Raw genomic sequence first — 20970 nt, forward strand, 5'->3', positions numbered from 1 at the left:
TTCATATGGGTGTTTGGAATGTTATTGAAAATTAAATTCTGGAATTAATTTTTTAGTCTTATTGTAGTGTTTGGTAAGTCATAAGAATGAAATATAAAATTATAATTTTCAATAACGCCTTTTTTCTAATTAAAGTACAGATATGACATTAACTTATAAGAAATATTGGTGGGGGAATATAAATATTTTAGAGAGATAATTAATGTAATTTTGTCTTTGATAGTGGGAAATGGAAATAGAATATCACCCCTGGCTAGGTAATTCTATTCAGGCTTTATGAGGGAGTCAATTTCCAGTCAGATCTCATTTTTTATTTCCTTTTCAATTTTTTTTTTTTTGAATGAATGGAGGTCAGCCCTTTATTGATAAACAAAAGAAACTTACATCAAACAAACATCAGCTGCAATAGCAACTTGAAGAAAAGAAGGTGTAGAAAAGAAGAGAAAATCTTGAGGCTCACTGCATGCATGAGCAGCAAGGATATGGGCTACCATATAGCATTCCTACCCTTGTATGTGATATGAATATCGGTGTTTGCAGCCAAAATTGCTGCCAAGTCGTTGTACAAGCGACCAAGAGACGAGGTGTTACTCCCAACATGGTTGATCAATTGGCGCTGCACCATTAGCGCATCAGTTTCCAACACAGCAGACTTGATATCCTGGTGGAGTAAAAACTCCACAGCCATCAAACATGCTAAAAGCTCGGCATGCTCGGCAGATGTGAGTCCAACCAATGGTCGACCTCCTCCTGCCACCATATGCCCAGTCGAGTTCCGGATTACAAACCCGATACCAACCTTCCTAGTGATGTGGTGGAAGGCACTATCCACATTCACTTTAAAGGTACCTATAGGTGGAGCTAACCACTTCACCCCCCGAACCCTTTGAGGATTTGATCGAATCCCTGTGGAATTGTAGAATGTGAATTCATGAAGTCTAGTCATTGCCTTCAAAACAACATCACACGCTTCACCTCGCTTTTGTTCCCCGACCCGACAGTTTATTTCCCTCCAAATCTCCCAGAGGAAGCAAACCAAACACCCAAATTTTGTATCGAGAGAGATTGTACACAAAACTCCAGCCATTTGACAAGAACAAAACCCTTAATTTGAGGACTGTAACAAATCTGTCTCAACACCCCATGCAATTGCAAAACAAGTTGAGAATAAGGGCATTCTTTGCAAAGATGCAAAGTAGTCTCTCGACCACCCTCACACAAAACACAAATCTGTGAATCCAATTGAAACCTCCGTGAATCTAATCTTTCCAGTGAAGGAATAATATCGTGACATACCTTCCACGTATGTATCTTGACTGAGTTAGGAGTATTCACCTTCCAAAACTTTTGCCAGAAATTGCCATTCACTGGAAGGTCGAAAGGAACAATGCTCGAAGAAGCTTGGACTGAACTGCTGTATGTAGATTTGACCGAGAACACCCTGTCCTTGGCCAACTTCCATACCAATCTATCTTTAACTACACGTCGACTCAAGGGAATCCTTGTAACAACCTCCACTTCCTCCGGAGAAAACAGATCTTGTAAAAGAGGAATGTTCCAATAACCTGTCTCAGTAATTAACTCATTAACCGTGTGTACCACTCCCACTGAGTTAGGACTTAGGACTTTCATTAGGTCTTCCCAAGGGTAATTCCGGTATCCAACAATCCGAATAAACTCTCACATTGGAACCATCTCCAATCTGCCAGTAGGAGTTAGTTTTCAAAGTCTCTCTAGTCGATACAATACTTCTCCATGAATACGATGGTGACGCATGAGTCGGTGCTGTCCAAAAAGTATCATCCGGGTAATATTTAGCCTTGTAAATCCTAGCTACAAGAGAAGATGGATTAGTAACAACGCGCATGCCTGTTTTGCTAGCATGGCCGAATTAAACATGGACAAACTTCCAAACCCTAAGCCTCCTACTTTCCTAGGATTACATAAAACATTCCAAGTCTTCCAATGAATCTTCCTCTTATCCAAAGTACTTCCCCACCAAAACCTTGCACACATTTGTTCCAAATCTTCACAGAATCCACTAGTTAGTAATTACAATCAAACGGCACATCTGAATGGAAAATGAAATTAATTCTCATTTCATACCATGATTTCCTGCCATCCAAACGGGGCCTTAGTTTTTTCATTGTATTTGTGTTAGTTGTCAATTATATGCACTATTTAAGGGGAAAGAATGTCGATGAAAAAAGAAATGGTTAATGTAGTTAACAAAAGGGTTTGGATCCAAGGTCATAAAACTAGAAACTCAAGACTCGAATCAGAGGAATTGAAAGGTGCAGATTAATAATTAAAAAAAAAAGTAAATAGAGCTAACTTACATGTAGATGTATGTTTTTGGTTTTGCATCAGAAGAAGGGAGACGATTAGAGTTGCCTCGAGGATGCAAAAAGATTTTGTGGAGGAACCGTTAATGAGTAAATGATTTTAAAATCATAATTTTTGGTTGTTTTAGAGCATTTTCAACAAACTTATTTGTATTTTTATTTTATTTTACGTCTCTAACATATATGCTCTATATTATTTATGGCTCCTCACTTTAATTTCATCACATGTGCCTTTGAGCCGTTCAAATTTAATCAATTTATTAGCTAACATGTTAAATAATCACGTGGCTCTTTTGGCTTTACTCATGCCATGTCATAAACAAAGTCCGCTAGCTCGTAGGAGCCACATCACATTATTATCTTGGATTTCCATTTTGATGGTAATTATCTTCAAGAAGTTATGAATTTGGCGTTTAGGAAGGTCTAGGGCTGCTTTCTCGTCTCTTTCTCGAGAAGCAGCCTCCACTATTTTTCGTGCTCCGTCCGACGACGAGTCTCCACGGTGACGTCGTCAGACAGGTCTTCCTAGTCTCAGCACTGATCTGCTATCCCTGCTGGGGTGGGAGGTGGGGGTTAGGGGAGAAATAAGTGTCTCGACGCATCAGTATGTTGGCTGGATCGATTCTAGCCTACATTGAGGCTCGTGAGTTGGTGGCGCAGGCGTGGTTGGGCACTTGGGGTGGGGGCAGGTGGAGGAGGTGGTGTAGTCGGGAGTGGTTGGGTCATCGTGGTCCTCATGGATCTGGTTCGATTGGCTAGCCGAGGGCAGCTGCTCATCAATCGTCTGGTGGTCATCTAATCTGGATCACACACTAGGTATGCAAGTGTAGGCGAAGGCGGGTGTCCAAGAGGTGCAGGTGGCGATGGTAGTCAGCAGCTGGTGTCCTGGTTGCTCTCGACATGGGTCGGGGTCAGAGGGTGGAGTGCTAGCCTTGCTTGGGCTTTCTTCTTGTTGGGTTGTCTAGGGGCTGCGCTTGAATGGTTTTGGGCCCAGTCTGTTTAGGGTTTTAAATCTAGTTTAATTTGTTTAGATTTTTTCCTTTAGCATTGTCCTTTAGGATCCTCCTCTGTAAAGGGTGATCTTAGGGTTCAGTGAATAATACTAGGGTTAGTTCTTAGTTTCATTCCAGAACCTTCCTTAGTGTCAGGTTACTAGTTACTTCTGGTGATGTTGGATAATTTTGCATTTTAGGTAGCCCTGTTTTACTGTTCCAGTTCGGGTTTAGCCCTCTAAAGGCTCCCTAAGGATGGCTCAATCTTGTCTTAGCTCTCTGTTGGGTGAGCTATCATATGTAATATTTTCTATATTCATCAATGGATTGACACCTACATTCTCTAAAAAAAAAAGAAAAAAAAAGGGAATTTGGAGTTTGTCTTACTACATTGACCATAGTTGATTAATTCTTACTCTTATTGTTTGGGATTGTAATCATTTATCTAATTAATTAGTGTATTTATCTTCCCTTCAAAAAAGATTCAACTAGCTTGGTACGTAAGAATTAACAAAGGGGTGAGTGCTTACCCCATCAAAAAGTACACCCTATACCTTCAACAAAGAGCCATAATTCCTTCAAACTTGGTCATCATCACCACCTTAACTTTGACAACCCAATTAAGGCAAATTAAGTAGTCATAGCACATCAAAGTTTCAAGTCGTGCCACAAACCTTATGATGCATTACAGTGAAGGATGGGTTAAAACTTAAACATCCACATATGAAATGGAGTGCAGGGTAATTTTCTCAAATGATAAAAGCATAGTTTGGATATACAAAGACATGTGACCTCAATTAGAGAGAGGGGATGTTGCTTTGGCCATACAGATCCCTTTTGTAATGACCAAGGAAGAAAGATTAGAAGAATTGAGTTCAAAAGAGAGTGATTGCAAAGACATGTTTGTTTTGGAGTTGCTGGATTTGCGCCTCAAGTCAAGGCTTTTGAATGTGTCGAGTGAAGTCCTTGTAGTTTTGTCTGGGAATTATTCTGGACAGTTTCCTAATGGATATATGTATCTAAGTGGTTGTTGGAATTGAATTAAGAAAATATTATTTTCTTCTAAAGTGGTCCAGCTAACCATCACTGTTTTCTAATTGTTTTATAAGACTAGTTACACCTGAGGTCTTAATATCTGAGACATATTTTGATTTTTTTTATTTTGCTCCAACAAATTTCCTATAACTATCTCCATTTTAGAGATAGTGAGAAAAGAGAAAATCAAATTCCCTAAATTTAAATCAATCTCTAAAATTTTAAATAAGAATTATGGAGATTTTAGAGCTAGATTGCTGTAAGATAGAAAATCTGTTGGAATTGGAGAAGAAAAAGAGGTTAAATATTTGACTTTTACACCCTACAATACAAAAATTATATGGAAGCTATTAAAGTTGCTCTATTTTTATAGTGTCTGGTTTGCAAAGAAGTGATCAAAAAATAATTGAGACTATATATTTAGTAGTTTAAATCAAATGTTTATCGTAGCTTGATTATGAGGCATTTCGTTTTGGCTAGCGATACATTTATTTGTTTATTACTGTTAGTAATTAAGAGGTTTAAAATATAACTTTTTGATAAATGTTTTTTAGAAGAGTTTTTTTTTTTTTTAAAAAGGTGCAGTGTGAAAAATACTAATTAACTTTTTTTTTATATATTTTTTTAAAGAATGGCTGGTGCGGCTGCCCTCAAACCTTTATTAATGAAATTGTTAAATACAATGGGGGACATGAAGCCTAAACCCCTGATTACAATAAATATCTAAATAACATCTCGAAATAATATCAGAAGTTTCTACAAAATATATGTATCCCTAAAATACCAATTAACTTTGTTTTATTACAAAACCTAGAATGCTTCTTCCTTCTTTGCTTCTTGCATGTGGTCACCAAGCCTCCCTTCTTCATAATGGCTCTTCCTTCCATCGGACCCTCCATCTCCGCCCCTGTGAGACAAATAATTCCATCTTCTTTTTCTCTAACAAGTTGTGTGGCTCTTATTTCTTTTTTTCCTGGTCAAGCCTGGGTAATGGGTATTATTGATGAGTATTGGGATCCGATCAGTGACTTGCCGTGGTCGTGCTGCATCTCTTACAATATCACATCAACGACTATTTGTGATGATGAGGTTAATCTGCATCTTATCATGAGCATTCACTGATCGAGACTCCAGAGGTGGAGGTGGTTAGAGCATAATATTCATTTCCTTCATGTGTTTAAGTCATGTCTTAGTTAGTATCCGGCGTTTAGATCCAACTATTTTATGGCCAGTTTCCGGTTTAGTAGCTATCTTGTTACCTCATGGTGTATATATAAGAGATTTTTAGCTCTGTTTATTTGTATTGTTAGTCTTAGAAGAAATGTCCAGGTCCTTACTTTGAGTTAGAAGCAGACCGTCTGTAACTTTTTTGGCTAAAAAATTGTCACCATACTATCTTGTAGACAGAGGCCATCTCTCTACAACTCATAGCTTGATGAGATCCTTCGCTACCTATTTTCTTTGGTTTCACATGCAGACATGCGACCTTTTCCGGTGATGTCCGGGTCTTGATCTGAATAATTATAACACATCAATTTTTAGTTAATGATAGAGTATTTATTGTCTTTTACGTACATTTCATTTACGTCATTTTGTGTGGAAATGGATATGATTCGCCATCTACGACATAAATAAGGAAAATTTTGATTTTCTTTGAGATCATATTATCTCAATGTTTTTTTTTTTTCCAATGTTGCATGGCAGGATACGAACTAAACTAATTTAGGGTTACCTAAATACACCTTGATGTGGACTCCTTATTCGTTGTTCGGCCAACCAAAATTTCAATAGAAATGCACAATTGTTCTTATGTTGAGAAATAGTAGCAACTAACTTAATACATTCTTCGCCACTCTTTAGACCTAATCAAACTTCAGCATGAATAATTTGCCTCCCAATGTGTTTGTGCTATTACTCATGTCATTGTTTACTTTATTTTTCATTAGTTGTAACATAAACCGTAATACGTACGCTAGATGTTTCTAATCGTCTCACACTCTCACATAATGTATGGAGATATATGAAGAAGAAATGTGTATTATTTTTATTTTATTTTTGCGGTGAAGAAGAAATGTGTATTAGATTATATAGTTTCTGTCATTTCAATGAGAAAATTGTTGTTTTGATATAGGGAAACTATAGATGCAACCATTAAAATGAATCATACATGAAAATCTTGTAGACAAAAACATATATAAAAAAAGAGGAGAAATGCAGAGACAGGGAGACAATCACAGTAGGAAATAAAATATAAAAAATGGACTAAAGTGATTGAAAACTCACATATCTATAAGCTAATTAATAGAGCAATGCTAGCTATGAAAACTGAAAAGAGTCAAAGGGGAGTTAGCAACTTTTGAAAAAGAAAGAGGAAAAAAGGAAAAATAAAGAGAGAGAGAGAGAGAGAGAGGGAATGGCAATGGAGAGGCATCAGAATCATCATCATCATCATAACTCATGAACAACAACAAGAACAACAACAACACCAAGTGCTTCTCTTCTTCACTTCTCCACTACTTTCTTCTTATTCTTGTTCTGCTTCAACACCCAACAACAACAACATCTCTCTAGGGTTTCACTTTCCCATTCCCACTTCACTTTTCCTACGGGGTTTGTACTCTAACCCACACTCTCTCTCTCTTCTGTCTTTCTCTCTCTTGAATCGAAACTCTGATTTGCTTTCAATTCACTGCTGTATGTCAAGTTGGGATTTTTATCCCCACTGTCGCTGTCTCTTGTTGTCTGATTTTGTTGGGTTTGGTTTGTTTTATTCTTTTTTTTTCTTTCTTTTTTTTTTGTGTGGATTTGATCGAATTGTGGGTTAGGTTGGTAACAAGTTCTTGAGTGGGAAATGATTCATTTGTAGTGTATGTCATTGGGTAATCTCAGTTGGGTTGTTTGGATCTTCAAGAAGGATTCTTTTTCAAGTTTCGGAATTGGGTATGTTGAGTTGTCTGTTCATAGGAGAAAGCAGTAAGATTGGGATGCTAGATTTGCTGTTTTTTTAGTAATGTGGTTGTTTGTGTGGGTTTCGGCTAATTTAAGGGCCTTTCTTGGTGGTTCTTGTTATAGCCGAAAATGTAAATGGATGGAAGTTGTGCTTCCAGATTTGAAAATTTTCATGACATTTGACTACTGTCAATTTGTACTCTTTTCTTTCAAAAAAAAAAAAAATCGACAAAGGTGATGACTTTGTGGGTTTGTTTATGGTATTCTTGTAATGGGTTTTGTATTGAGTAGTTATTGACTGTGAATTGAATACCACATTGACTACATGCTAGGAATCCAAATGAGAAACTTTTGCTGACTGACCTGGTTTCCGGTATTTCTTGTTTTCTTGACTAGATGTGTTTGTGATCTTGTATTGTCTTGTGAATGTTACTTCCATTGACTACAACGGACAGTGCAGTCAATTGTTTTCCATCTGTTTTTGTTTATAATCGGATAGAGATGGTTATTGGGGATGTGATTTGAATTATAATTGGTTAATTAACGGGTGTTTGGTTTGTTTGTCAATGCAGGAAGCGTGCATTGCTCGATGTGTAGTTGATGATGAATGGGCTTAGAGAAGTTTCTATGAGACTCTTATCTGATGACTTCTGTTCACTTCAGTATCAGGGAGATAAAATGTACATTTAAAAGAGTGGATTTTGTGTTTTTGAATTAGTTGAGTGAAAGAAAAAAAATGGAGTTTGTAAGGTCCTTGTTGAAAAAATTCAAGTCCAAAGAGAAGGTGAAGTCTTCAAAGAGCAGGGATACAAGAGGCAATGGGAAAGAGGCGTCAAAAGGACCAACAGCAACGGAAGAAGTACCTTCAAATGTAACCAAGCAGAAGGTTGCAGCTGCAAAGCAGTATATAGAGAATCATTACAAGAAGCAAATGAAAAGTTTGCAGGAGAGGAAGGAGCGGTATGAATTTACTAATTCTCTTTATATATGTGTTGTTAGACAGAGTAATTGTGTGAGACATCTTGCTAAAGTACTCAATGCTATTGTATATAGTGCTTGAGTATGAAAGTAATGAGATCAATCTATGTTTTGACTTTTATCTATTTCTTTTACTCGGAGTGATGGTAGATGCTTTTTATACAGACGTGATATACTAGAAAAGAAGTTGGCTGATGCTGAAGTCTCTGAGGAAGAGCAAAACAACTTGCTAAAGTATTTAGAGAAGAAGGAAACAGAATATATGCGTATTCAGAGGCATAAGATGGGTGCTGATGATTTTGAGCCACTGACAATGATAGGAAAGGGTGCATTTGGTGAGGTATGGCCTTCTTTTAGTAAATGTAATACTGTATCACCGTTTTCCTGTTATACCACATACCACGATCTAATTTGTGTATTCATATTGTATTGAGTCTCTGAATGGGTTTTGAGAAAGCAAAGGCCATGTGACTGCAAATGAGTTTCTTTATAAACCTACATTTTTCTTACTTTTCCTCTCCCTCATCCATTTTTCTTTTGTTGTTTAACTTTAAATATTGCAGAGTCCATTCTAGGAGAGTTCATGAGAACAAGTACATGTAGCTGTATATTCACAATGATTATGATTTGGGAGTTTTGACATATGTCCTTTGTTAGATCTGATGTGCCTGGAAAACCACATTACCGTGTCTGGATTTATTTATTTTTTCTGTCAAATGTGCTTTAGTAGCATCTGTTAAATAAACAAAATAGATAAAAAGTACCATCATTGCATGTTAGTGCTTAGATTGCATGGAGTTCCTAGTTCATAATAGACAAACAGTTCAACTGTTTGTGGCATACATAATTATTCTTGATAAGGTGGCCTTGTTTTCATGCATTATGCCTTACAATATTGTAATGTATTGCACTTTATTGCCTTTTTCTATTAAACTTTTCTGCTGTAAATAAAAAAAAACAAAAGAATAAATAGAAAAAAAAACATTGCATTCAAGTTACCAAGATATTTTTTACCTATTTTCTTTCTCTGGTGTAGGTTAGAATCTGTAAGGAGAAAGCAACTGGTCAGGTCTATGCAATGAAGAAGCTTAAGAAATCAGAAATGCTTCGGAGAGGCCAGGTATACCTGTTTTTTCAGGTCTTCTTCTTCCATCTAACTCGATTTTTCCTTAGTTTAGTGCTCACGCATATCTTTTTCTTTAGGTCGAACATGTGAAAGCTGAGAGGAATCTACTTGCAGAGGTTGACAGTAATTGTATCGTCAAGCTCTACTGCTCCTTCCAGGATGACGAGTACTTATACCTCATTATGGAATATCTCCCTGGTGGAGATATGATGACTCTACTGATGCGCAAAGATACACTGACAGAAGATGAGGCCAGGTTTTATGTTGGGGAAACAGTCCTAGCTATTGAATCCATTCATAAACATAATTACATTCATAGGTAACGATTTATCTGAGTATGCCTGGAAGACATATATATGCTTATAATCTTTATCTTATGTCTTGTTTGTGCTAATACATTTCAGAGATATTAAGCCTGACAACTTGCTGCTTGATAGACATGGTCACATGAAATTATCAGATTTTGGATTGTGTAAGCCATTGGACTGCAGCATTCTCCAAGAAAAGGATTTTTCTATGGGGAAAAACCTTAGTGGGGCGCTTCAAAGTGATGGACGCCCTGTAGCACCAAAACGTACACAACAGGAGCAACTGCAGCATTGGCAGAGAAATCGGAGGATGCTTGTAAGTTCTATTATCATGTTCCTGATATAGCTATCATTAGTATACTACCATCTTCAGCATGCTTTTCTTTGAGTCCTTACTCTGAAGGAATTTTTACATACCATCATTTGTTGAAGTCAGTGTACTCAACAAAGAATTTATTGTTAAAAATACAAATCTATGTGGTTCAGAACACAAGTCCTACTTCTATGTGCTAGTTGGGGCCCTTTCCGTGAAATCATTCATGTTACCTGATTCGTTGAAAATAATACTGACTCGTGCATCTTCAGTAACCATATGATTTTAACTTTCATACTACTTCGCATTTCTATTTTCATCTCCCTTCACCTCATTTCAGTTTACTAACTTGACTATTCAAACATCCGATTACTAATCATTATTCTTTGTTGCTTATGACTAGATGTATTTTAAATAGCATTACCCCATTTTCTTCTCAATATCAAAAGAGTATTTACTAATATCATATACCTATAGATATCTCCTTTTCTGGACTGAACCTAGAGATATCGTAAGTACACCCTTTGTGACGATATGGTTATTTACAGTTCTTTAACCATTGTTGCAGGCTTATTCTACAGTTGGAACCCCAGACTATATTGCCCCGGAAGTTTTGCTGAAGAAAGGATATGGAATGGAATGTGATTGGTCAGTGTAAAATAATCTCTTTGCCTTTCCAAATCTATTTTTTCTTCTGATACACCCCAATGAGATATTTGTTATGCTGTCACAGGTGGTCTCTTGGGGCTATCATGTATGAAATGCTTGTGGGATATCCACCCTTTTATTCAGATGAACCCATGTCAACTTGTAGGAAGGTAATTTGAAGAACACTTGTCTATTTCATTCTTATGTCAACATCTACCATGGTATGACTTTAGGGACATTGACTGTGGATGACACTGGTAGAATGTAGTTTCTGTGGTCATGTTTGTGATCGGTGTATATATCGAGCTTGCTTTCTAGTGATTAGAGATTTTTGATTCTCACCAAGTCCCTTAGATAACAAGAAACGAACAGAGCATCAACAAACTTCAGACTTCATTGCATGGATAGCATAGTCATAGATTCTTTTCTCTCAGAAAAGAAATCCTTATTACTGCTAGTATTTTAAAGTTCTTTGTTCAATGGGGGTTCTTGGTCAGGATATATTTCAAGCTACGAACATGTCATACACTCATACCATATATATCTTATTCAGGGTTTAGTGCTGAATCCTTCTTTGAAAGCATTTTTCAGTTATTCACACATATTGTTATTTAAAATTAAGTTGTCAGGCTTGTAGCTCTAGAGTGATAAAGATGAACTACCCTAACATTAATGGTCCCAACTTCGAATAATTTTACTGACCCATTCTATTTCTTTTCTTTTTCCCACGCCGTCATTAATGACCAAAAAGTACCTCTTTTCTCAATTTATGCAGATAGTTAATTGGAGGACTCATTTGAAATTTCCTGAAGAAGCTAAACTCTCTCCAGAAGCAAAGGATCTCATTGGTAAACTCTTATGTAATGTAGATCAGAGGCTTGGAACTAAAGGGGCAGATGAAATTAAGGTGTTGTGTGGTGTGTTCTGTTCTAGATTCTCTAATCTAATGTTAGTATTGGACTCATAATTGGTGTTAACTAGTTGGCCCTGTTATATTCAGGCTCACCACTGGTTTAAAGGCATTGAATGGGACAAATTGTATCAAATAAAGGCTGCATTTATCCCTGAGGTCAATGATGAATTGGATACTCAGAACTTTGAGAAGTTTGAAGAGGTAATGTCTAATTTCATTTGCGCACATGTACTCAGATAGAATATCCATTCTCAGGCGGTCAGGCATGTTTTTGCTAACCGTTTCTAACTCTTTTGTGATTTGCTTGTCGCAGACTGACAACCAAATTGAAACGTCAGCAAGAGCTGGTCCATGGAGAAAGGTTCGTCCATAGTTTCAAATTCAATTGTACCCATTTGTAAGGCTAGAGCTCTGCTCTGGTATATTTATGTCACTTTCTCATATTACTTCTGCTGTTTGAGCATCTTGTCAACTAATCTTAGCTCTGTTTCAACTGAATATGGGGTTCCATATGATGTTGGTTGGTTAGCTGAAATCGCTTTATCAAAACTGAAGCCTTTTTCAACCTGTCTCAAGATAGCTTTTCTTTGATCTCATTTTCTTAAAAGTCAAAAGATGTATATGTATATGAGAAAATCACTTGAATGCTTTCTTTAGAGAGAATAGTAGCTGCTGTTCTACATCAAGTATGCACTTTGCCAGTATCACTTCTATATAGACCCAGGTTTACAGGAGAACAAGTAATTTTGCATGAAAATGTTCTATAACAATAAATTAGAAGCTGTGTACTTTCTCTAATGTGTTAATTATGAGGTATAAATATTCTAACAATGGCTTTGACTAATTGCTATATTTATTATAGATGCTGTCCTCTAAGGATGTCAACTTTGTGGGTTACACATACAAGAACTTCGAAATTGTAAATGATAATCAATTGCCGGGGATAGGTATTATTTTTCATCCTTTATATATGCTTACTCACTTATTCTCTGTGTTCAAATTTTCTTAAATGTATGCAATAATGCAGCTGATTTGAAGAAGAAGAGCACAAAACCTAAGAGGCCGTCCATCAAGTCCCTTTTTGGTAAGATCTTCTGAATAGCTGGTTATTTTCTGCTGTGAAACTAAGGGGTAGGATATGTGGATTAACACGAGTTGGGTTTGACATTCTAGTTCAATTGTTTGTATCAAATGTTAAAAACTCACAGAAAGAGAATTGGTGCTTTCTTTCTAAATCCAAGTGATTCATTTAAAGAAAGTGTTCATTTGTTCTTATTGATTTGGTTTGTCTATGTCAGATGATGAGTCAGCAACCAATCAACCTGTTCAAGGCAGCTTTTTGAAACTCCTCCCTCCCCAACTAGAAGTTCCTGAGAAACACAGTGGATCCCAGTGAAGTGCACTGGAATTCGCATAACTCCCAGTGTCAGTAGAGATCCCAACCAAAGAGAACGATTTGGTGATTAATTTGTCATTTGTGCGAAAGATGGACGGCAAAGGCCCTAACATTCAGAACAAGTGGTTTGGCATTTTAGTTAGCTTTTGGGTCTGCTAAATTGTTTTTTGTCATATATTCTGCGAAGTAAATATCGGCCTTTTCTTTTGAAAATTGTTGTGTATTCTTTATTTTTTTTCCTTACATTGTCCAGATGCAAAAATCAGTGTACAATTGTCAAAATTTGTTCATGTATTTAACTTGTGTTGGTGATAATCCTACCAATGCTTTATAGAGAAAATGTTTGTAAATCGTCACCATTGTGACCCCCTCTCGTGTTAACTAGTTTGTGGGAGAGTCCTGGGAATTCTGGATTTTTGTTTGCTCATTTGAGGTTCAAATTTGAAAAATTGACATGCAATTTGGGACTGGAATGGTAAAATTTGAAGACAGGTTTGGTGATGCGTTTACCAAACTTATTGTAAACTCCAGTCATCAATTGCATAAACCAGTAATGTCAAATTACTCGCTGTAAACTGGAAATGGAACTTGGAATGCAATAGATGGGGTATGTTAAGAGTATCATCTATTCTACACCAGTTTCGAATGGAAAGAAATGCTGGTTGTAGAAATAATCCCAGAGCCTGGAGTACAATCACAGTCAAGACCTTGAAACCCACTATGCTTAGAAGAACCCAACATTCCCACTTTCTGGAGTTTCTCCTATAACAAGAAATGCGCTGGATCTGGCTAAAGATGATACTCAACATACCAAGCATTGCACAATCCCCAGCAGGTGCTCAAATGTATGATACAAAATTTGCATATCTCCAAGAACCATTCATTCCTATCCACCAAGAAGGCCCCTTTCACTTACAAACAGATGTGGAAGTGGAAATAGTTGATATTCAACTAGCTATCTCTAGTATCGAATAAAATGGAAATAATCTTAACCAATGATATCCGGGATTAGACGTCCATTTGAAAATCTACCAGTGGAGGACCCGAAGAAATTTGCCTGAAACTATATATGTAGTCGTTATTTCCAACATCGAAAAGTGAATCACCAGAGATGAACAAAGCTGCATGCTCTTTATGAAGACTAGGATGGCCATAAGAGCTGGTTGGAATGAAGAGGCTTACACAAAAAGCCAGGACAAGTATTTGAAACTTCAAAGCAATTGCCATTTTTAGTTAAGATTTACTATGGATAATCTGGTCCTCTATTTCGAATTATATAAAAAGGTCCGTAAGTTTAACTTATGGAAGAAGAAAATTACTGCTCCTAGCAGATCACAACGTACATTTGACCTCGTTGGTTGAATTAAAATAGTCATCAATCTGATATGTGGTAGCATTTTTTCTCCATCAAAGTTTCTGAGGTGCTGATGACATGCTTGAAATAATTGAAAAGAAGCAATCGAGTAAACAATATTTTGCAATATTATCAGTTAGGTTTATATCTTGCAAGATCAGCGAAGTTTGACATAAGAATAAAAAACGAAATTACTCGTGGATGTGGTGGATATTTAAAGAACTAGTGTTTCCTGACCAGATTACTTTTAGTCAGCGATGAGGAGCCTATAGTGAAAGCTAAGGCTGTTTTTATATGCTTATTTGAATTCAACATATTTCCGAAAGCTAAGGTATACCAAACTTGTTTATTCAGCAAATATAAATAATGACTAGTCGAGTCCTAGAAGTTTTCCTCAGCTCAAACACACATATTTTGCCCAAAGAGTTCCAAATAGTTCTTGAATATTGCAAGGCCATGTGACATTGGAATTTCCACTCCACATTAGCTTGGAAAATTGCTGGTTAGTTCTTTATGTAGGATGACCGCCATCGAAGAACACACGGTCCTTAGGATTGTCACATAGTTCATACTCTTTCTCTGGCCCGTCCTCCACAGTTAATGGCTCTGTATGGACCACTTCCACAGCATGCCTTCTTCCCTTCCTTGAATCTCCCGGTGGGGTACCCGAAATAGGTTTCTCCATATGGCCAGTAGTTGGCCTGAGCAATCTTGGTAGTGTTGATGTTGTTACTGTTTCCGCCTTTCCGGCATCAAAAAATGAATCCCCAAACAGAAACAAAGGCTTGTGCCCCTTTTCAAGAGAGAAGTGACCAAGGCAATTACTTGGAATAACAATGCTAGCATAGAAGGACAATACAGAAATATAACAAAACCTTAGAGTGCGTTTGGATGAGGGAAAAAATGATGGAATTTAATTGAAAGTGAGGATTTCATAATTCCTAAAAGCCAATTCCCTCGTTTGGCATTATCAAATTGGAAATTTTAAATTTCTCTGTGGAGAAAAATGAAGGAATTCATTATTTAAATTCATCACTTCAATTTCCACCAAAATAGGTGTCATTTACGAATTCCTTTGCAGTATTCAATTTTTATTTCCAAAACAAGATTTTTTTTTTCTATTTTATCTTTTTATTTGTTTTAAACTTGCTTAATTTATTAGACATTTCAAATCCTAAATAGATGCAACCAAACAACAGAAATTGCAATTAATGGAATTTTAGATTGATGGAGTTAAAGATTCCATCATTTATAAATTCCTACGGATTTTATAATTTTATCATCCAAACGCACCCTAAAGTTGCCATGTGTGGTGATTAAATTACCTGTCTGCATAGATCTTCTGCAGTAAACGGCCGCGAGGTGAAGAAATCCAATAAACATTGAATATATGGTATACTCTGTTCCAAAGTTGCCGTGGTAATATATACATAAAATTATTGAAAACAATATTGAATGACTAAGAGCAACTCCAACCATGGAGTCAAAAACCAAAATGGCTTCCCCAATCAAAATTCACCATCTCTAACAATAGCCAACATAGAGTCATTTTGGCGTTTGAGCCAAAAGGGGAGTCAAAATGACTACACATTGTAGAACGAAAGTCATATGTGGTGAGGCAAGAATTGAGGTGGGCTCCAGCAGCATGTGATGAATTTATGAAATGACTTTAGTTTTTTACTAAAGATGGTTGGAGATGCAAAATATCATTCTATCATTGATTGCAAAAATAGCCGTTTTTGTTTTTTGTTTTTTTGTCGTTTTCAAATTATAGCCATTTATTGCTGTTATTTACAACTATCATTATATCATTGATTAGAAAAATAGTTTTTTTTCATTTTCAAATTATAGCCATTGGATGTGATGATAATTGATTTTTGGCTTACGGAATTTGGCGCACATGTCAGTTATGACATATCTATATTATTATTGAGAGGAGTGTATTCATTTCTTGATTTTTTTTGTATTTCAAAAGTCTATGGGTATTCAATTGAGATTTTAAACAATGCTTTAAAATCTTGGTATATTCAATTAAAGTTTAAGATTATCTTTTTAAATATGGAGATATTTAAAAGTATAAGGACTTTTAAGGATTTTATTAAATGCTGGATTTTGGAAGATCTTAAAGTGTTTTTTTATATATATCAAAACTCAAAAACAATCCAGCCACTCCCCTAGAGATCTTCATTGATTCTTTCTCACTCAAAAAAGGAAAAGGCTCTACTCATCCATTTTTTCTTAGACCAATTTTCCCACTATCCTCCTCTGCCTCTACTCCCATCTAATAATTTTTATACTTTTATCACTGTAGCTCTAGAAACCTTAATATTTCTATCATTAAGCTCACTTTTAATGATATTGTTAAGATGATACATACACACTTATTAGATATGAAATAAATTATGTCATTAGTTCACTACTTTATTTTTCGTGTAATATTTTGGCTGATGTAGTATTGTAAAAAGATGGAATGATCAATGCCTAAGGGAATACTTGAAAATCAAGCATGCTATACAAATGTGAAACACTTTGAAGGAGATATGGATTCTCCTTTCATTTACAACAAAATGTGGAAGTGGCAATAGGGGCAATGAGTATTTCTTTTGATCAAATAATTGCATTCATAAGGGAGAAGTTACAAGCGGTATGAATAGTACAATCAAGGCCATTACTTGACCACTTATAACAAGGTCAGACCAAAAGGCCTGAACACCACTTCCAACTAGAGATGCAAGATCTCCGGTACACCATGAGGCAAGAAAAATGGTCATATTGACCAAGGAGACTCAAAATCTGACGAAGTGCCAACGTCGTGAGTAGGGAAGTGTCAACATACCGACTCGATAGCAGCAATGAGTCTTATCAGCCACTCTTATTATTCACACTCACGAAATAAAAAAAGTGAATGAAAATGACAGTATCACGTGTTTAAGCAACCTGATTTCTGACTAAAACATTGTATACCAAACAAAATTTGCTGCATTGCACAACCTTTAGACATACAAATTCAGATCAGAGCTCAATGACCAAATATAGGCTAAAACAAGAGAAGAAAAGTGCATATTTGGTAAAAGTTACAAGAGGGCGGAGGGGCTAACAACTCAACAAGTTATCCAGTATTTCCTGGTGGCCATTTCAGAAAACTCTGCTGTTAAGTGTATAGATTCACTGCCTTGAACACAGCTACAACCACAAGCTTAACGGTGTATATCTTCTAACCACTTCACCTAAAGAACCATAAAATACCCTTTGCAGGATTTTCAGTTAACTTTTGGCTTTGGTCGTCTCGGCCTTAACACAAGATAGAGAACACCCAGGACAACCAAGAAAGCTGGAATTGTAGACAAATTATACTCCACATGTACTCTCCTCTCTTTTGTACAGTGGATTGGGTGGAGATTGGCTATAGTTGCATTTACTTTATCAACAAACTGTTTTGATGCATCCTCTAGGGTATGTAGCATCCTCATGGCATCTGCATATCGCAATTCTCCAGTAGTAGTGGAAATCCTTTTCCACAGACTGACAACATAGTTGTACTTGTTAAGTAGATCCCGCTCTTCGGACAGAACAAGTTGAAAGGTTTTTTCAGTTGTTCGCTCCAAGCCTAGAAGATGAATGGCTGAATTGACAATCTGTATTGACTCGTCTAGAGTTGTGATGATATAGCTCCGAGCAATTGTGTCAGACTGAAATTGTGAAAGGGTCCAGCCTTGAGAAGTAATGGAATGAGGGTCGCACCCAACTGACCACATCCAGTCCTCAATTGCAGTTTCACGGGCATGACTGTAAGCTAAATGAAGGGGTAGCAAACCAGCAAGATGTTCAGAAGCAGCAGCCAATGCAGCTTTTATGGGCCTCCTCAAATCCCAGAAAAGTGGCTGCCCATTACACTGCAAGTGGCTTTCCCATGATGAAGAATCTGACTGAACAACAATAACCATATCAGAAAGAGCCTTTGCCTGATAATGCTTGTCAACTAACAACGGTTCACCATGGATGAACCAAAAGATTGGAACTTCCAGTGTAGATCGGCTGTGGGCAAGCTTCCCTTTTAAAGAGCCTTGATCATTCAGTCTCTGCAACTGATACTGGACAATGGAGGAATCAAGATAGGCACGAACAGTTTTCCTGTAAGTTCCATTAACAAGCAATAGTGGGACAGCTGCTGCTCTTCGTGCCACCGAAAAGGCCATTGCCAAAGCAGGATCCTCAGAAAGTGGTAGCATATGCTGACTGAAAGCGGGTGTCTGAGATGGTAACAACAATGAGGAGAGTCCGTGCTGGAGAGCCTTGAGATCAACAGGCAATTGTTTAATATGTCTAACTTTCTCCTGTGTGATGAAAAACAACTGAAACGATATTGTATCATAATGATGGAATGCACCATCTGCTACGGAAGGTGATATAATGTGTCTCATAGACCCCCACAATGTTGCACCTAAATGCGAAAGAAAAGTATCACGTGCAACTGTGTAATTCTGAAATTCCTCCTGAGTATCACTAAACAAATTCCAATTCTCCATTCGCTTTAATGCATCTACAGCCTTTTTCTTATGACTATCATCATATTCTTCACCTTCAAATGATTGGAGCTCATTCTTCAAATCCCTCATTCTCTCATCAAGTTCTTCACAAAGCGCAAGCTTTACTTTCCTTCCTTTGCAATGTTTGAAAGCAAAAAGCTCATATATATCAATCTCTGCTAGAAGAATATCAATAGCCTGATGATCTTTATCACCAAATACAGCAAACTTTTCCTGAATAGCATCTTGCAAGCGATCTTCAGCTTCATCCTCCGTAATTTCTGAAACTGCACCAATTGTTTTTTGTACATTGGGAATACTTAGTTCTGTCCGCACACCTTCCCCACCAACAGCTGGTCCCCATGAGAAAGGGCCTGCACTCAAGTCAATAAATGCCCACCTCTCCTTTCCAATCCATGTATCTGTAAGACATTCAGTATGAAGATCACTAAAGTCTCCAGATTTCAATCCCTTATTGTAAAGAAGCTTCAAATCCTCATGCTTCCCATTCAATAACTGTACGACTTTGTTCTGAATTACATCCGCAGTTTCCTTCCCTTGATACAACTTCTCCACATTGTCCAGCGCTTGTTCACACGCATTGTACCACTCCACCGTATCAGTATCTTCCGTCACAGACCACGCAAACTTTGCCATCGGATGCTTCTCATACAAAGGCCTCTTACCCTTAATCTTATCAAGCGCAGCCACAGTATCCGGAACCCTCCCCGCCGACTCAACAATCTTACTCTGCATCACACTCGCATTCGCCTTCAGATACCTCATTTCTGAATCCGACAGCCCTCTCCGGTAACCATACTTAACCCTCTTCGAGTCACGCTTGGGATTCAACACGAAAATGTTATATGCACTGCCAATCTCAAGATACCCAACAAGGCTACTGAAAAGCACATCCATCATATCTACATCCACTTGCCACAAAGCAACATCTCCATCACCACTCACCTCATCTTTTCGAGCCAAAACACTCACAGCCTTCTCGAAAATCGAGGTCACCTTCTCCCCCATTTGAATCGCATGAACAGAAAGATTGTATTTCACGTGACTCACCAGAGGAAGATGATGCCTCTGCTCCTTATCTACACTAATCTTGTAAAAAGGGGTTAGGGTTTCCCCAATTTGGGGAACCCTAGCGTGCGCAAATACATGGTCAATTTTCGTGAACCACCGCTCAAGCTCCTCAGCGTGAAGCTTGAACTCCTGGTTCCCGTTCCCGTCGAATCCAACGAAGATGAAATTCACGGGGACCGGCAGGTACATAGACTCAATCGGAAGGAGTTTTAGGTAATTTGCGACGTTACCTGCGGCGGTGAAGTTGGCGAAGGTGGTTTTCGCGGCGGCCGGAGACTCCAGGTCGTCGAAGTCGTTGCGGATGACGGACTCGCTCCAGAAGCGGGACTTCTGCTTGAGGTTGAAGAGAGAGAAGACCGATGAGGGCTTGGTGGTGGGTCTGCGAGTTCTGGAGGGAGATCCGGACGCCGATTGAGGTAGGAAGACGAGTAGAAGACTGGAAATGATGACGGCGGCGATGAAGAACGGCCGGGGACGGCGAGGAAGGGGACGGCGATCCATCTCGGAGTTATCGAATTACGGCTAACTGGTGACAGTGAGAGTCAACTGAGAGATTTATAGTTGGGGAGAGTGAAGAGAGTCTACGGGTTCTGGAAATGATGTCCCCTCTTTCGGGTTTTGGAAATGATTTTACCCCTAATATTATAGAAATAAAATTTTACCATCTAAAATACTTTTGGTTAATTACCTCTTTGGTCTTTTCTCGGAAATAAAAAATAAAAAAAGTGACTTGCCGCTTACTTTGCGTCAATTTATTTTCGATATAGAAAGAGACAAGAAAGTTATAGAATAACTCTAAACTAATGTATCAAAATTATAAGTCGATTAGATTAAATGTATAACAATTAGAGCATCTAAAGAAAGAAAGAGCGATGATGGTGACAAAGTCTGGAGAGGAGTATATACAGGACTGAAAAGATCAATCGGGAGGGAGGTAGGGGGAAAGGATTGAGGATACTTATCCTTGGTAGGATTCATAAGAATCTTGCCTCATT

The 20970-nt window shown here is 37.5% G+C and overlaps 2 protein-coding genes across 3 annotated transcripts; one reads left to right on the plus strand and one right to left on the minus strand.

Moving 5' to 3' along the window:
- Nucleotides 1–6712: 6712 nt before the first annotated feature.
- Nucleotides 6713–13359, plus strand: LOC112198331 (serine/threonine-protein kinase tricornered). Of its 2 annotated transcripts, none has more exons than XM_024339429.2 (14): nucleotides 6713–6982; nucleotides 7894–8281; nucleotides 8465–8639; nucleotides 9336–9419; nucleotides 9503–9744; nucleotides 9830–10049; nucleotides 10615–10694; nucleotides 10780–10864; nucleotides 11470–11601; nucleotides 11695–11808; nucleotides 11921–11968; nucleotides 12470–12554; nucleotides 12635–12691; nucleotides 12906–13359. In XM_024339429.2, exons 2-14 carry the CDS (start codon nucleotides 8058–8060, stop codon nucleotides 13001–13003), a joined length of 1644 nt encoding a protein of 547 aa, XP_024195197.1. In that variant the 5' UTR covers nucleotides 6713–6982; nucleotides 7894–8057; the 3' UTR covers nucleotides 13004–13359. The 2 variants fall into 2 exon arrangements, with proteins under 2 accessions (XP_024195197.1, XP_024195198.1); XM_024339430.2 differs by lacking the exon at nucleotides 6713–6982 and adding an exon at nucleotides 7067–7312.
- A 3910-nt stretch (nucleotides 13360–17269) lies between these two features.
- Nucleotides 17270–20597, minus strand: LOC112197172. The gene has a single exon (XM_024337752.2). It carries the CDS (start codon nucleotides 20474–20476, stop codon nucleotides 17618–17620), a length of 2859 nt encoding a protein of 952 aa, XP_024193520.1. The 5' UTR covers nucleotides 20477–20597; the 3' UTR covers nucleotides 17270–17617.
- Between the last annotated feature and the right edge of the window lie 373 nt (nucleotides 20598–20970).

Source organism: Rosa chinensis, chromosome 4 (assembly GCF_002994745.2).
Source record: "Rosa chinensis cultivar Old Blush chromosome 4, RchiOBHm-V2, whole genome shotgun sequence".
NCBI classification, from domain to species: Eukaryota; Viridiplantae; Streptophyta; class Magnoliopsida; order Rosales; family Rosaceae; genus Rosa; species Rosa chinensis.

Excerpts from the sequence above, each read along its gene's own strand:
- LOC112197172 (XM_024337752.2), bottom strand. The coding sequence starts at position 20,476 with ATGGATCGCCGTCCCCTTCCTCGCCGTCCCCGGCCGTTCTTCATCGCC.
- LOC112198331 (XM_024339429.2), top strand. The coding sequence starts at position 8,058 with ATGGAGTTTGTAAGGTCCTTGTTGAAAAAATTCAAGTCCAAAGAGAAG. Across the intron at positions 10,050-10,614 it reads AGAGAAATCGGAGGATGCTT|GCTTATTCTACAGTTGGAAC; the intron begins GTAAGTTCTATT and ends CCATTGTTGCAG. Across the intron at positions 10,695-10,779 it reads TATGGAATGGAATGTGATTG|GTGGTCTCTTGGGGCTATCA; the intron begins GTCAGTGTAAAA and ends ATGCTGTCACAG.